Genomic DNA, 17,962 nt, shown 5'->3' with positions numbered 1-17,962 from the left:
TCTCATAAAGGTTGCAGCCTGCAGGGTGGCCACTCTGACAGGCTGGGAAGTGTAGCCTCCAGTCAGAAGCCAAAAACAGACACTTTGAGGAAGACGCAAAAAGAACAGGAATGCATGCTGAGCAGGGTGGCCAAATCCACATACTCAGTACACTATAGGAGAGGTCTTGAATATTTACGAAAGGAGAAACGTGTGTATGCACAACTGAGCTTCATGCCCCTTCATAGGTTTTGTGTATACAAATAGCTGCATCAGCATGATTTGAGGGTGGACTTTTCAGCTCTCTGGTGTCAAAAGATGAAGCAGAGGGTGTGAAAACCCTCACTGCACATTCTCCATAGACTGGCCAGAACCACTCCATGGTGGGTGGCCTCTTGTCAGGCAAAAAAAGAGGGGCAGTGTTGTGTAGGGATTTATGAGCCCCACACATTGGGCACCAGAATGTAGGGAACCAGCCCTACATCACCTGTGGGTACCCCATGTTCAGTGGTGACAAAGGAATGAGAAAAAGACAGATTAAGAGATAGAATGGGACCGGGGGCCATCACTCATTACTTTGGAGGAGACAGTGAAGGCCCCGAATTCTGATCATCCACACTGTTGTTTTTTTCTTTTCTTTAATGTCTGTAAGTTATCTTCAAGCATCCACACTATTTATTGGTTATAATCACTTTGATCTATAGGGTAGTAGGGGTGGAGTGATGGTGGGGAGAGGGTGAAGGTGGAATGAATCAGTGAGCCGGAACTGAATCAGTGAGCCGGAACTGGTTGTCATTCTAAGGATTGATAACAGTGGTGGTTTGGGAGTTTCACAAAACAAGAACATATGGTTATCTTTAGCTTATTATCTATGTGCAGTTGATGGAACGTGGGCCTTAAAAGGAGCCTACAAGTCTGGCTGCGCAGTGCTACAAAGGGGTTTCATGTCCTTGAGCACAATGTTTATGGTAACAGAGTCTTCGTCACCCTGCACCAGAACATGAGGCATAGAGAGGCCTTCCTCCTCAGAGGCCTCCTGCAGCCTTCCGCAGTTTGTTGTTCCTTGTTTATGTGTAACTCATAACCAATTTATGTAGGCACCCTGTAAGTCCTTTCTCCTTTGCTGCTTTTCCCAACAGTGTTGTGCAGTTAACTGGTTAATATCAGTGGTGGAGTCTTTAGAAAGGGCTAGTTTCTCTTAAGCCCTTAGGAAAGAATGCCTAATGGTTACTAGCAAGGACAGCGTATAATGAGTTGTGTCTGACCTCCCATCTGTCATGGCTGAGAACTTAGCTTTAAAGGTTACTCTGGAGTCCCCTTGGCCAAGAAGGGGCCCATTCGGTCAGTTGAGCTTAGGATTTTATTTTTGCTTCTCACTTATCAGTTTGGATATAACATTGTACTATATATATATGAATTGACTGTCCTGGAATAAGAATCTCACTTATTAGTGTACTTTTTGAAAGCTCAGGATCTTGAGAGCCATGTCCTACAGGCTATAAAGTCTGGCCCAGCAATCTCTGACTGCTTAATAAAATCTTGCTAAATGGAAACCAGGGTTTGTATTCATCAATATCAAGAACTTCATCTGATATCTTTGGGAAAACCTCTCCTTGACCCACTCAGAAGACAGCTCCTTGCCTGTTTTTTTAATGTCTGCAAAATGCGCTATGTGATCCATTTGATCTTTTATAAGCCAGTTCCCAGAATAACCTGCAACTAAAGCTAAAGGGCATGTTCTTAAACCTTTGAAAACATTTAAAATCACACTAAAATAGACCCCCATGCAAGAATAGTAATAATGTGACTTTAACTTACATCAAAATCCAATTTTCTTATGTATGTGGGTCTTTTTCATTCAGATGTTACAGTGGTTTATCAAAATGGGTTACCTGTGATATCTGTGAGGCTACCATCCCGGCGTGAACGCTGTCAGTTCACACTCAAGCCTATATCTGACTCTGTTGGTGTATTTTTACGACAACTGCAAGAAGAGGATCGGGGAATTGACAGAGTTGCCGTCTATTCACCAGGTATAGTCATCATCATCATTAAGTACCATCTACCCCTCATTTCACCCAACACCATTCCTAGACACATACATACAACACACACATAGCTACAAAAGAACCCCTCAGAAATCTTTTTTCCTTTGCTTAGCACTTACCAGGAGAGAAAGTGATTTCTCCCCCTGTGATACTCAGAATGTAATTGATTGGTTTTAGCAAATGTGTGTGCACAGGGAGTCTTATTCAAAAGCAGCTCACATATGATACCATGGGCAAGGATGAACAATTAATCACGTTATATATTATTGAGACTTTCTATCTTTATAGTAGGTGTAGAATAAATACTTCAGTAGTTAAACCCTCATCTCTGGAAAGGAGGTTGCTAAAATAAAGAAATATATTATTTGAAAAGCATATAAAATAAGGCACTAAAATTACCATTTTATTTATTTCATTTATTTATTTTTTAAGTGCCTTAAGTTTTTTCCCCAACCTACAGTTTTTTCAAACCCACCGAAAACTCGAAAGGTTAGTACAATAAATCCCTATTTACCCTTCACCTGGATTCACAAGTTAACAATTACCACATTTCTACTCATCTGGCAATATAATTAGTAGACCAGCATGGTGGATGTATAATACTTTGCTAACCCCAGCATCTGTCTCTACTGAATTATTGGCAACTAATCAGTGACTATACTGAAAAGTACTATGTCAGAAAATACTGTTGTTGGTTTTTTTTTTGACTCAACCAGCTTCCATTATAGACAATGTGAGTCCATACAGCTCTCCCAGTGACCCTAGATTTCCAATGTATACCTATAGAACTATGACCATTAATTGTTTCATTTGCTCATATAGTTCAACAGGAAAAGCTGTTCAATCTTCACAGACTTGAGGCCTAAAAACAGAGTTTTAGACAACCTAAACTTTGTTTGAATAGAACTGGGAAATGAGGCCAAAAGTTAACTGAAATTTAAAAGGGAAGAGGTAATTTTAAAAAATGATTTTGAAGATTGAATTTTCCCAACCATTCTTGAATAATTATGGACCTATATGACAAGTTTCATTTAAAATTTTCACAGATGGTGTTCGCGTTGCTGCTTCAACAGGGATAGATCTCCTCCTCCTTGATGACTTTAAGCTGGTCATTAATGACTTAACATATCACGTACGACCACCAAAAAGAGGTAAAATAGTAACCTTGGTAAGGTCACAGAAATGTGGGAAGGGCTTTTGGAAAGAACTTTATGTTTTTTTCCTTGGGTAACCTTAAGAAACAGACAATATTCAAAGACCACTGAAAGTTTTACATGCAGATGACACTATTTCAGTTGAAGAGCTCATTGAGTATCTGGCACTTGGCTAGTACATTGACTAAAATTACTTAGATTCTGCCTAGATTCCAGAATGCTTTATTATCTGACATTGTCATTCTGTTTCACATAAATGAATGTCCTACATAACTTAAGCTCCTTCCCTTCATGAAGGCCAAAAGACATACTACTTTAATAATGTTACAGGGGATATCTTTTTAAAATAAGCTATAGGCTTCTCTGTTCTCTTAAGCATTGTAACAAGTATTGCACTTTTTTTTTAATGGCTCAAGGTCAGCAGTCTGAAAGTCAATTATTGTACAATAGTAATAGTTCTTAGGAACTTCTGACATGTTGCGTGTTTTTTTTATTTTTTTGAGACAAGGTCTCACTCTGTCACCCAGGTTAGAGTGCAGTGGCATAATCACAGCTCACTGCAGCCTCGACCTCAAGTTATCCTACCACCTTATCCTCCCGGGCAGCTGGAATAGCTCAGACTACAGGCATGTGCCACCATGCCTAGATTTTTTTTTCTTTTTGTAAAGATGAAGTCTATGTTGCTCAGGCTGGTCTTGAACTTCTGAGCTCAAGCACTCCTCCTTCTGTGGCCTCCCAGAAGTGTTGGGATTCCAGGCATGAACCACTGTTCCTAGGCTATATATGCTTTTATGGGAAAAGGTAAGGTGCTGAGGTGAGCACCTTACCTTTTCCCATAAAAGCATATATAGGCTAGGAATTTTAAGAAGGCACCAAAAAACTCAGGATAAAGAGGTTTTTTTTTTAAAATTCTTGCTCTGTCATCCAGGCTGGAGTGCAGTGGCATGATATTGGCTCACTGCAGCCTCTGCTTCTCTGGTTCAAGCTAGAAGATATGGGGTTTCACTGTATTGGTCAGGCTGGTCTCAAACTCCTGACCTCAGGTGATCCATCTGCCTCGGCCTCCCAAAGTGCTGGGATTACAGGCATGAGCCACTGCACCCAGCAGCCAGGCTACAGAGAGCGAGAGAGAGAGTTTGTGTTTTAAGTAGAGATGGGGTTTTGCCACATTGGCCAGAATGGTCTTGAACTCCTGACCTCAAGTTAGTTATCCACCCACTTTAGCCTCCTAAAGTGCTGAGAGTATAGACATGAGCCACTGCACCCGGCAAGATAAATAGTATTTTAATGTACTATTATTAAAAAACAAAGTTAATGCAGAAAATGCACGATGAACACAATTTTAAATAAAGACAGAGTTGCTAATATTTCTTTCCATGTTACTAATATTTCTTTTCATCCTGGGCTCTCCTACGGCTCTGCAAAGTACAATGCTAAGTAGCCCTCTAAAATAGCATTTTGAGTTGTGCCTTTTTTGGTCTTGTTTCTCTGTTTGCTCTTAATATTCATTGTTACTCACTGCTGTTGTTAATGCCCTTTCTACCACTCCCTTCTCCAGCCCCATAGGACAGCAGTTCCCATTCTTTTTGTCACCAGAGACTAGTTATGTTAAAGATAATTTTTCCACTGACAGTGGGGGTAGGAGCAGGGGTGGTGGTTTTGAAATGAAACTGTTCCACCTCAGATCATCAGGCATTAGTTAGATTCTCATAAGAAGTACACAACCTAGATCCCTCACATGCACAGCTTAGAATAGGGTTTGTGCTCCTATGAGATCTAATACTGCTGCTGATCTGAATGGAGGTGAAACTCAGGCAGAAATGCTCACTTGCTGGCCTCCCCCTGTGCAGCCCGGTTCCTAACAGGCCACTGACGAGTACTGGTTTGCATGCCAGGGGTGGAGGACCACTACTGTAGGACATTCCTTCTTTTTGATCCTGCTTTTAAGAATTGGGTTTAGGCCTGGTAAGGTGGCTCATACCTGTAATCACAGCACTTTGGAAGGCCGAGGCAGGAGGATTGCTTAAGACCAGGAGTTTGGGACCAGCCTGGGTAACACAGTGGCACCCAGCCTGGACAACACATCTTTCAAAAAGAAAAAAATAAAGAATTGGGTCTAACATAGAAAAGTTCTGAGTGAAACCCTGTTATTAAATTCCTCTATAATGTGGTCCCCATCTACCTTTTAAAATGTTTTTTTTTTTTCCATCCTACACGTTGCCTACTTTTTCTCCACTGTGTATTCTTTTATGGTGTCCTGAACTATGCCCCTTTCTTTTCCATCTCACTGTTTGCTCACTTTCTCCTGCCTAAGATGCCTTTCTTCCTAGCCCCTGTTTCTCAAGTCAAAATTGTCAGTATTGGCTCTTGCAGTAAGCCTTTAATGATCATATTCTTTCTCTGACCCCTGACCAACCAAAAATGGTTAATCTCTTCTCTGAATTTTGCTTAGTCTTTTTCTTTGTAGATGTTCTGAGGGAAGGCACTGTGATTTTGTATTCCCCACTGATTCCTTCTATATGGAGTGAATTAAATGTGTTCACTGGGTAGCATTTTGATTGTGCAGAGGCCATATTCACTTTCTTTAAGCTAGATGAGAGGGAGCTAGCTGGGGGAAAGTATAGAAAAGTATCCTTAAATAGTAAGAATGGAAAGATATTCTTTAAATACAGTTTACTGTTGAATAAAACACGTTTCAAAAAACTTGCAAATGAACCACATAACCTAGATATATCAAAAAAATTAAGAAAAAGTTAAGTATGTCATGAATGCATAAAATAGATATGAGTCTATTTAATTTTTATTTTTGAGATGGAATCTTGCTCTGTCCCCCAGACTGGAATGCAGTGGTACAAAATTATCAAAACTTATGCACACTTTTACAGACCATATATTATGTCATTTGCAGTTGAGAGAAATGTAAACAAATGTAAAGATGCAGTATTAATAACTACGTAAAATTAACTCTAGTACATAGTGTACTACTCTAGTAATTCCATGGCCACCTCTTGTTGCTATTGTGGTAAACTCAAGTGTTTCTAATATCAGCTTAAAACACTGTGTTGCTAATCGTCTCTTCATGGATAGTTCATCTCTCCAGTAAATTGTCTTTATTGTAGTAAAAAGTGATTTCTTGCAGTTCTTGAGTATTTTTTTTATGTTTAGTGCACCTTGAATAACACCATGGGACCCATACAAAGTGCTACCAGTGATACTGGAAATGCTCCCAAGAAGCAGAGAAAATTCATGACATTGCAAGGAAAAGTTGGATTGCTTGATATGTACCATAGACTGAGGTCTGCAGCTACGGTTGCCCATCATTTCAGAGAGATGATTCATCTTGTAAACAGACAATGTAAACTTATAATATAGATAAATACAGTATAGCACTGTCTATTTTCCCTTCTTTATGATTTTAATGTTTTCTTTTGTCTAGCTTACTTTACTGTAAGAATACTATATATAATACATATACAAAGCATTCGTTAATTAGGTTATTTGTAAGGCTTCTGGTCCACATAAGCTGTTAGTAGTTAAGTTTTTTTTTTTTTTCTGACAATCAGTTTGAGCTTATAAGGTTGCTCAGGTTAGCCTTGAACTCATGACCTCACCTTCGCAAGCGCCACGACCTCCAGCAGGAGCCACTTTGGACCCCAGTAGTTAAGTTTTTGAGGTTTTAAAAGTTGTAGGTGATGGTGCCCCAAACCCCCCCCCAACATTGTTCACTGGTCAACTGTAGTCAGACATTATTGAATCAGATTTTATTAAGTTGGAATAATGAAACATGTAGACCAGAGACAGCCATATATCAGCTATGCTAATATGTTTTTCTTCTTTAGTCCCTGATTCTCAGGCTAGAAGGTCTGTTTAAAATAACAGAAGTACAGGTTCTGTTTTAGTATCTTTTTGTGTGAATTACCTAGGGAGTTCATCTATTTATTTTCTTTTGGTAACATTCTGAAAGTTGACTAATATATTCCTATATTAAGTATAACAGTCAGGAAAGTTAAGATGTGAGTTTCCATATATTATATTGTCAAAAACTAAAGGTATTTTAATCAGTTAATAAATACCAACCATTTATGTAATAACTGGTTTTTTTTTGTTTTTTGTTTTTTTGAGATGGAGTTTCGCTGTTGTTACCCAGACTGGAGTGCAATGGCACAATCTTGGCTCACTGCAACCTCCGCCTTCTGGGTTCAAGCAATTCTCCTGCCTCAGCCTCCCGAGTAGCTGGGACTACAGGCGCGCACCACCATGCCCAGCTAATTTTTTGTATTTTTAGTAGAGACAGGGTTTCACCATCCTGGACAGGGTTGACCAGGATGGTCTCGATCTCTTGACCTCGTGATCCACCCGCCTCGGCCTCCCAAAGTGCTGTGATTATAGGCGTGAGCCACCACGCCAGGCCAGTAACTCTATTTTTTAAGCAGAAATGAGCGTTTGTTTTTTAAAAACTAAAACTTTTCTCAAATTGAATAAGAAAAGGTAGAAATTGAAAAACAGGGGATTTTATTTGATTACCTGGTGATCTGGCAACCAAAAACAACCCTTTCCTTTATCTCTGTATTCAGGAACTGTGGAATATCTACCTTGCTTCTCTAGAAGTAAACTAGGGTATGAAGCTTGCAAGGGTCAAAAATCTTTAATTCATGCAAATAATCATAAATTGAAGTGTCAACTTTAGTAGCTCAATAGCAGCATTGGTGTAGAATTTCAAAAGACCTTTTTAATGTTCAGATGCACAGAACAGAGCTCTCTTAGTTCTGCTATTCGCTAGTGAAAGGTTATGCCATCAGCTACCATCTCTCACAGAATCTCAATTTGATTTTAAATCCATAAACACTTTGTTTTGTTTTATTTTAAATATATTTTTATTTTTTGAGACAGGGTTTCACTCTGTTGTCCAAGCTGGAGTGCAGTGGTGTGATCACAGCTCATTGCAGCCTTGACCTTCCAAGCTCAAGCAGATCCTCCCACTTCAGCCTCCCAAGTACCTAGGACTAAGGCACATGCCACCATGCCTGGCAAATTTTTTATTTTTTTGTAGAGATGAGGTTTCCCTGTGTTTCCCAGACTGGTTTTTAAACGTAGTAAAGAGTACCTTTCTTTCTTCTTTTGATAAAATGCAAAATAGGCTCAAATTTTGTTTCTACCATGTATCTTTCTCTACCTGGTTCAGGAAGGTATTGCGGGCGTCCAAGGTACCCCCACTCTTTTTCAGTTGACTAAAGTAAGAGAGTGGTTTGAAATTCTGTATTTAAGAGGGATGCCATTCGTTGAGTAAGCATGTTCCTTTGCCCTACATCTTAACGCTTTAGTGAAAAGGTGAAATGGGGGAAAGAAATAGAAAGCATTAGGTTCGGGATGTTAAAGAAGAATAATACTAGGGGTTTTTTCTTTTATTTTTTGGTGACGGAGTCTTGCTCTGCCTAGGCTGGAGTGCAGTGGTGTGATCTTGGCTCACTGCAATCTCCGCCTCCTAAGTTCGAGCAATTCTCCTGCCTCAGCCTCCCCAGTAGCTGGGATTACAGGTGTGCGCCACCATGCCCAGCAAATTTTTGTATTTTTAGTAGAGATGGGGTTTCACCATGTTGGCCAGGCTGGTCTGAAACTCCTGACCTCATGATCTGACCACCTTGGCCTCCTAAAGTGCTGAGATTACAGGCAGCGCTAGGCTAATACTAGGGTTTTATATATACATGTTGCATATACATGGGGAAGATGGAACAAATCTGCTTTATCTAATAGAATAGTTAATGAAAGAAAACTTTTCTAGGAGAATTTATAAATTTTTGACACAAATTTTTCTCCTCACTTTTTACCGCCTTTAACTTTCACTTCTCTCTCCTATTTATTATTTTCCCTGTTTATGGATAGCACTTTAGAACTAAAAATTCTCTATGAATGTTGTTTATCAATAAACTCTTAAGTTCATACACTTCCACCAGGCACTGAGGGTACAGGGCTCATTCATTTAGAATTCAGTGTAGGGGCCAGGTGCGGTGGTTCATGCCTGTAATCCCAACACTTGGGGAGGCTGAGGGAGGTAGATGACTTGAGGCCTTGAGGCCAGTAGTTCAAGACCAACCTGGCCAACATGGTAAAACACTGTCTCTACTAAAACCACAAAAGGTAGCCGGGAATGGTGGCATACCCGGTAATCCCAGTTACTTGGCAGGCCGAGGCACAAGAATCGCTTGAACCCAGGAGGGGGAGGTTGCCATGAGCCAAGATTGTGCCACTGCCCTCCAGTCTGGGTGACAGACAAAGGCTCTGTCTCAAAAATTTAAAATTCAAAGTAAAAATTAAAAAGATAGAATCTAGGCTGGGCGCAGTGGCTCATGCCTGTAATCCTAACACTTTGGGAGGCCAAGGTGGGTGGACTGTCTGAGCTCAGGAGTTCAAGACCTGCCTGGGCAACATGTCAAGATCCTGTCTCTACCAAAAAAAAAAAAAAAAAGGTTAGTCAGGTGTGATGGCAGAAACTCATTCTTCCACCCCACTGGCCAGATCTTTTTTCACTCCTTAATATCTCTGTGACTTTTTGAATATCATTACTAGACCTCATTAGGGAGAGAAACTCTTATTTGGTTTTTTATTTTCCTTCTATGGTAACTAGATCAGTACAGAAGTGTTTGTTAATCTTGTCTGTCTGGGACTCAAATACTTGTTTATAAATTGTGAGCACCAAGCTTACTCATGCTATTATCTTGAGGATAACATGGGAAGATGTATATAAGAGGGTTTCATTGGTCATAGGTAATTTATGCCTACTTGAGGAATTAACTTTTTGAAAGGGGACTGAGCTTGTAAGAAAAATTTAATATTGGTATAGTAGAAGCACTGTAATAAGCTCCAGGCCTAGAAATCGGGAGACCAGGACTCTACACCTTATTGTGATGTTCTGGACAAGTTACTTCAGCCTCCTAGAGTGCAGTTTCTTCTGGTAACTTTGGACAGTTTAAAGCTATATACAAATGTGGGCAGCAGCTTTGGTACAAGGAAGACGCTGTTGACATAGATGACTTCAGGAACTCAAAGTGCTCTTGCTTTTATGTTCCCATCAATTCAGCACACATTTACTGAGGCATAGAAGATACCCAGCTAGGTGCTGTATCCCATTTTACTGTATCAGCTATTCTCTAATCCAATTTGCTACCTTCATTTTAATTTTTTCATTGATTGAACTTCTGTGATAACTATATTAAAGGACATTCTTAAAGAATATTTGAAATATATGGTTAATTCTGATCTGACGGTAGCTTGTTTCAGTTTAGAAGATGGCTACCCTTACGCTGTACCTAATATTTAAAGTTAGTAAGATTCTAAAATGAAAACTTGACTTGTGCTTTAAAAAATTTTTTTTGATTAAAATTAAATTTAAAAAAAATTTTAACTCTGCTGTAGTCAGCAGAGTTTTTTTTTTTGATTCTGAAAACATAATTTTTAGATTTCTAGAAATATGTGCTACTCACAATAGAGGATATTGAATGAAAGAATTTAATGTTTCACCCTTTCAGTCATTCTCATCACTTCATATCCTTTAGACGGTGATACTGAGGCCCATATAGCTATTCCCTGTCTTTCCTCAAGAGGAATGAATAAAAGTTGGTATGCTAGGGAGAAGAAGAATGAGGGTTAAGACTATTAGGATGATGGTAATTTTATTTATGCCTTTGTATTTGCAAATTTGAAATCTATATCTTTTTCCCTCAGGACTTACTAAGGGGAAAAAAATCAATTAAAATAGTAGGGACTATAGATAAATTATAGATCACCATTTTAATAAACATCATAATCAGATTGATTCTAAACCTCTCCACTAGTTTTTAACATTTGCTTTAATTTTGTCTTTATCTAATGAAGATCACTGCTATTTGTATTATTTTTCTTAATGTTTACCTTAATTATATCCCCATTTGTAGCAGTTAGATTTCTAGGAATATAACGGTGGATATTTGTTTCAAATTTTTCACGTTACCCAAATATGAATTTACTTTTTACATTTGTGGACAACTTTTTTGTTTTAACAAGAACTATTGGCTGGGCATGGTGGCTCATGCCTGTAGTACCAGCACTTTGGGAAGCCAAGGCAGGCAGATCGCTTGAGCCTAGAAGTTCGAGACCAGCCTGGGCAACATGGTGAAACTTGTTTGTACAAAAATTAGCCAGGCATGGTGGCTGGTACATACCTGTAGTCTGTAGTCCCAGCTACTTGGGAAGCTAATGCCAGAGGATTACTTGAGCCCTGGAGGTGGAGGCTGCGGTGAGCCAAGATCATGCCACTGCACTCCAGGCTGGGTAACAGAGTTAAGACCTTGTCTCAAAACAAAACAAAACAAAACAAAACTATTACTTTCCTTCAGTTTAACACTGAAAGTGAAATACCTATAATAGATGAATCTGCCTCATTTGATAGTCCCAGGAATAGCAACTCTTCATATAAGGCATACATTTTTAAAAATGTAACTCCTTTGTTTCAGACCTCTTAAGTCACGAAAATGCAGCAACGCTGAATGATGTAAAGACATTGGTCCAGCAGCTATATACCACACTGTGCATTGAGCAGCACCAGTTAAACAAGGAAAGGGAGCTTATTGAAAGACTAGAGGATCTCAAAGAGCAACTGGCTCCCCTGGAAAAGGTAAAACTTCAAATTTCAGGTTTTTCACTTGACCTGTATTTTTTCCAGAGCATGTATGTTTCTGATTTTTTTTCTAAGTTTTATGCAGTTGAGTCATGTCAATCAAATTAGTTCTTTAGTTTATAGAACTTAACCATAAAAAAAGTTTCAGTCAAAGCTAAGAAAGAGCTTAAAAAGGAATCGTTTGGAGCCTTGATGATGGACTTAGAGCTTTCAGGTCTAAATGTATTGCCCTTAACCAGATTTACCACCTTTAAAATTAAAATCAGAATAATTGCTGATCAGGAAAGGCTCTTAAGTATAGTGGATAATGATTTTAATCAAGTTAAAAATGAATATTACAGTTGGCCTTTCGTTATCTTTAGGTTCTACATTCGCAGATTTAACCAACCTCAGATAGAAGATATTTGAGGGAAAAAAAAACAATAAAACATAACAAGTCCAGATGTGATGGCTCACAGCTATAATCCCAGCACTTTGGGAGGCCAAGGAAGGTGGATCACCTGAGGTCAGGAGTTCGAGGCTATCCTGGCCAACATGTCTAAACCCCATCTCTACTAAAAGTATAAAAATTAGCCGGGTGTCATGGTGCATGCCTATAATCCTAGCTACTCAGGAGGCTGAGGCACAAGAATTGCTTGAACCTGGGAGACATAAATTGTAGTGAGCCGAAATTGTGCCACTGCATTCCAGCCTGGATAACAGAGCGAGACCCTATCTCAAAAAAAAAAAAAAAAAAAAAAAAATGCAACAACAAAAAAAAATACAAATTTTAAAAACCAGTAACTGTTTATATAGCATTTACATTGTGTTATAAGTAATCTGGAGATGATTTAAAGCATGTGGGAGGATATGCATAGGTTATATGCAGATACTATGCCATTTTATATAAGGGACTTTAGCATCTGTGTATTTTGTATCTTGGAGCAGGGGGCATCCTGGAACCAATTCACCACAGATACCAAGAGAAAACTGCATGTAGAATATTATGCAACTATTAAAGTGACTATGTACATTTAATTTGCTATAGAAACCAAATTATAAAATAGTGTGCATATTATGATCCAATCTTTAAATGTGTTATACATATACCCGTTTATATATATACACACACAGAGAAAGAAATCAGAAGGAATATATTCCAAAATACAAATACAGTAATTGGATTATGACTGATTTTTCTTTACACTTTTCTGAATGTTTAAAGTGAACATGTTAACCTTTATTTTTCCTATGATACTTCAACCTTAAGACATCTGATTATAAGGAATAACAAGGGGAACAAATACTCTTAGTATTTTACATTTCCTGATTCCTGAAAAATAATTTTCATCATTTATAAAATATTTACTATGTATCATGAATTATGCTAGTATTTTACCTATATTCTCTTATTTAATCTTCGGAAAAACCTTTATAATGAAGTTAATGCTGATTCATAGATCAGTGCTCTGAACTGAACTGTATTAAATCCAGAGTCCATGTTCTGCCCCTGGTATACCACTGGAGTTAAAACTGAGAATAGATTAAATCACATATGCAGCAGTGAAAGAATATAGGTATGTTTTCATTTCCCTCTTTCTTTTCTTTTTTTTTTTTTTTTCTGAGATGGAATCTCATTCTGTTGCCCAGGATGGAGTGCAATGGTGTGATCTCAGCTCACTGCAACCTCCACCTCCCAAGTTCAAGTGATTCTCCCGCCTCAGCCTCCTGAGTAGCTGGGATTATAAGTGCCCACCACTATGCCCAGCTAATTTTTTTATTTTTAGTAAGAGACAGGGTTTCACCATGTTAGTCAGGCTGGCGTCAAACTCCTGACCTCAGGTGATCTGCCGCCTTGGCCTCCCAAAGTGCTGGGATTACAGGTGTGAGCCACCAGGTCCGACCTCATTTCCCTCTTTCAAAGATTATCTTGTGGTTGGATGAAGACCTGTTAAAACTGAGTTATTCACACCCATATTTTCACCTACTTCTAGGGTGAAACATAAAATACAAATACCATGAATAGTAGTTATATGTATACATTTTATTTCAAGATGGGGTTTCATTCTGTCACCAAGAGTAGAGTGCAGCAGTGTGATCTTAGCTCACTGCATCCTCCGCTTCCTGGGCTGAAGTGATGCACCCACCTCAGTCTCCTGAGTGGCTGTGACTACAGGAATATGCCACCATGCCCTGCTAATTTTTGTGTGTTTTTTAGAGATGGGATTTCACCATGTTGCCCAGGCTGGCCTTGAATTCCTTGGGCTCAAGCAAGCCACCTGCTTTGGCCTACCAAAATGCTGGGATTTCAGATGTGAGCCACCGCACCCAGCCTAAGATTTTTTTTTTAGTGAAAACTACAAATACTGTTTAGGAAGACAAGCTATGTTTACTAGAATTGATCCTTGTGTCTTGATTATGGGCCCTGTTTCTTCAGTGAACATAGAACAGTTTAAGCATTTTAAAATTGGTTCTATGTCAAAACGCCTTACGATCAATTATGTGTGCCTAATAGGTAAGAATTGAGATTAGCAGAAAAGCTGAGAAGAGGACCACTTTGGTGCTATGGGGTGGCCTTGCCTATATGGCCACACAGTTTGGCATTTTGGCCCGGCTTACCTGGTGGGAGTATTCCTGGGACATCATGGAGCCAGTCACCTACTTCATCACTTATGGAAGTGCCATGGCAATGTATGCATATTTTGTAATGACACGCCAGGTAAGAATTCCTCTTCAAGTAGCTTTTTATGAGATAATAATAAAGTTTTGATTGTCAAAATAGTTCTCTTTTTTTTCTTATCTTCTCAGGCCAGTTTTCTTTAAGTACTCATCCTTTACACACATACACACACGTGCCATTTGTGTATTAGGCAATATTCTAAGCAAGTGCTGTAGATACAGAGGTAGATATAAGACATGGCTTCCACCCTCATGGAGCTCACAAATCCATTAAATTCATAAAAATATACTACAGTAAGGTATACAATAAGTGGACAAAGGAGTAGAGTAGTCAGCTGTAGGATAACTTGTTCAGCTGCGTTGCTTGGCTTTTTATGTAATCAAATACTTAAATTAAACTCCAAACTACTTCTAAGTATGTTGAAAGGAGAGGTTTTGTTTTTGTTTCCTATAAAGGAAGAGAGCTGATAATTAGATACCTACTTACTTATACTCGTCTATTCTTTTTTTAATTGTACATATTTTTGGGGGTGTGTGTGCATGTACACAATATATACATGTGTAATGATCAAATCAGGGTAAATGGCATATCTGCCTCAAACATGTATTATTTCCTTGTGTTGGGGACATTCAGAATCCTTTCTTCTAGCTATTTTGAAATATGCAATAAATTATCATTAACTATTGTGCTACTGAACACTAGAGCTTATTCCGCCCATCTTACAATTTTGTACCATTAACTGGCCTTTCTCTATCTCCTTCTCTCCTTTACCCTTCCCAGCCTCTGGTTAAGATTACTCTCCTCTTTACTTCTGTGGGATCAACTTTTATAGGCTCCCACATATGAGTGCCGACATGTGATACTTGTCCTTCTGGGCTATTTCATTAAATATCATGTCTTCCAGGCTCATTTGCTGCAAAGGATAGGATAGCATTCATTTTACGGCTGAGTAATATTCCATTATATGTATATACCACATTTTCTTTATCCATTCATCTTTGGATAGGCATTTAGGTTGATTCTGTATCTTAGCTATTGTGAATAGTGCTGCAATAAACATGGGAGTGCAGGTATATCTTTAGCATACTAATTTCCTTTCCTTTGGATGTATACTCACTAGTGGGATTGCCGGATCAATCGTGTGATATTTCTATTTTTAGTTGTTTTTTTTTTTAAGAAGGCTCCCTACTGTTCCATAATGGCTATACTAATTTACATCCCCAGCATTTCTCCACATCCTCACCAGCATTTGATATTCTTTTTCTTTCTTATTATAGCCATTTTAACTGGAATGAAATGATATTTCATTGTGGTTTTGGTTTGCATTTCCCTGATGATTAGCAATTCCGAGCATTTCTTCATAGACCTATTAGTCATTTGTATGTCTTCTTTTGAGAAATGTCTGTTCAGATCTTTTGCCTGTTTTTTAATTGGATAGTTTATTTATTTTTTTGCTGTTGAGTTGTTTTGAGTTCCTTGTAGATTTTGATATAAATCGTGTGTCACATGTATAGTTTGCAAATGTTTTCTCCCAATTCTTTAGGTTGTCTCTTCACTCTGTTGATTATTTCCTTTGCTGTACAAGAGCTTTTTAGTTTGAAGTAATCCCATTTGTATATTTTGACTTTTGTTTACTGTTTTTTTGAGGTCTTAACCAAAAAATCTTTGCCCAGACCAATGTCCTGGAGCGTTTCCCCATTGTTTTCTTGTAGTAGTTTTGTAGTCCAGGTCTTATATTTAAGTCTTTAATACATTCTGATCTGATATTTTTTGTATGGTGAGAGATAGGGGTCTAGTTTCATTCTTCTGCAAATGGTTATCTAGTTTTCCCATCACCATTTATTGAAAAGGCTACCTTTTCCCCATGTGGGTTCATGGTGCCTTTGTCAAAGATGAGTTGGCTATAAATGCTTGTATTGATATCTGGATTCTCTATTCTGTTCCTCTGTGTGTTTGTTTTTATGCCAGTACCATCCTATTTTGCTTACTGTAGCTTTGTATTAAATTTTGACATCAGGTAGCGTGATGCCTCTAGCTTTGTGCTTTTTGCTCAGGATTGCTCTGGCTATTCAAGGTTTTTGTGGTTCTGTATAATTTTTAGAATGTTTTTTCTATTTCTGTGAAGAGTGTAATTGGTATTTTGATAGGGAATGTATCAAATGTTTATGTGGTTCAGGGTAGTGTTGGTTTATTCTTTATCAACCAAGGCTCCTTTATTGAATACCAGTATCTAGAACTAATTTTTGTTGTCAATGCTATTTTAAATATCTTGGTATTCCAGTATCACTTTAGGAAATATGAAGATTATCTGGCAGAAGACTTTTCTGTATAGTGAAATAAGAAAAAAAAGAAAATATGAAGATTAATCATTACTTTCACTTATTATTATAATGTACCACCACAGGTCCAACCTAGCACTTCCTTCAATATCAAATATTTGAAATACCTCAGACATAGGAAAAATTTTTTTCTGTTTTCTTAGTTATCAGTAGAAAGCTGAGAGTTGCTTCTCATATGTTTATATGGCTGCTATTGAACATATGCATTTTATTTCTGTTAGATCAGTGGTCACAGCCTATTTATGTTTGGGAAAATGACAGCACAAGAATGTTATTTAACTTATCTTAGCCTCCCAAATGTGTCTAGTAGAGAAAAAAGTAAACTGTTTTATGTCCTACAATTGCTTGTCCAGACTTTTTAGCACCTCGTAGCATGTCTGGTTCATACTCGTCACTGTGAACAGAACTGAACAGCCACCTCATTCTTATCTGATCACCACTCTGGGCATGGCTTACATCTGTCTGTCTGTGACATTTCTTTCCCTATGTGTGTGTATATATATATAAAATCTGTCTTTAGCACTGACTCTCTTATGCTCTCTCTCTCTCTCTCGATGCATACTTTTAATGGTTTCTTTTTATCTACTGATTTAAGTCGAAACTCCTTACCCTGGGTATTTATAACTGGTTGCTATCTGTCCTTTCCAAATGTGTTTCAACTCCTCTGTGTAAGTTCTGTGTGTTCTAAACAAGCCAAATTATATTCTGTATTCTACACAGCGTCCTGAGTTTTCCACTCGTTTGTTCCTTACTTCACTTCATTCTTTCAACTGGGAAAGTTCTCCCTGTTGATCTCTACCTGTCGTCTTTCAACGATTACTTAAATGTTTATCTTTCATGAACATTTGACCAAGTCTCTGTAGCTAACTTTGATCACTTCCTCTTCTAAATTCCTATAACATATTGTGTGTAGGGTCTAACCCTAGTAGGGTCATGGGGCGTCCCCTATCACTGTGCTGAGGCGCTGGATCCGAGAAATAAGGAGACAAAACACCAAAGGATTGGATAAGAGCAGCTGGGCTCAGCAGGCCAGCACCACTTACAAGCGGAGATGGGCAAGACCCCGAGCATCCAGGCTGTATTTATTAGGTATAGGTTGGGGGAAGGGTAGTGAGTGAGGTCATCTTAAGGAC

The 17,962-nt window shown here is 38.4% G+C and overlaps 1 protein-coding gene across 3 annotated transcripts in view; it reads left to right on the top strand.

Moving 5' to 3' along the window:
• The window catches only part of MCU (mitochondrial calcium uniporter), a 208,500-nt gene that overhangs the window by 175,306 nt on the left and 15,232 nt on the right, over positions 1 to 17,962 (top strand). For 2 of the 3 annotated variants that reach the window (XM_078345616.1, XM_002756251.6), the window contains exons 3-6: positions 1,842 to 2,012; positions 3,074 to 3,178; positions 11,668 to 11,828; positions 14,326 to 14,529. In XM_078345616.1, coding sequence (XP_078201742.1) covers positions 1,842 to 2,012; positions 3,074 to 3,178; positions 11,668 to 11,828; positions 14,326 to 14,529 — 641 coding nt within the window. Of the gene's footprint in view, positions 1 to 1,841; positions 2,013 to 3,073; positions 3,179 to 11,667; positions 11,829 to 14,325; positions 14,530 to 17,962 lie in introns of those variants that run through there. The other variant, XR_013524919.1, reaches the window with a different exon arrangement.

Source organism: Callithrix jacchus, chromosome 12, assembly GCF_049354715.1.
Source record: "Callithrix jacchus isolate 240 chromosome 12, calJac240_pri, whole genome shotgun sequence".
Taxonomy (NCBI): Eukaryota; Metazoa; Chordata; class Mammalia; order Primates; family Cebidae; genus Callithrix; species Callithrix jacchus.
This window is presented reverse-complemented; position numbering and strand designations above follow the sequence as displayed.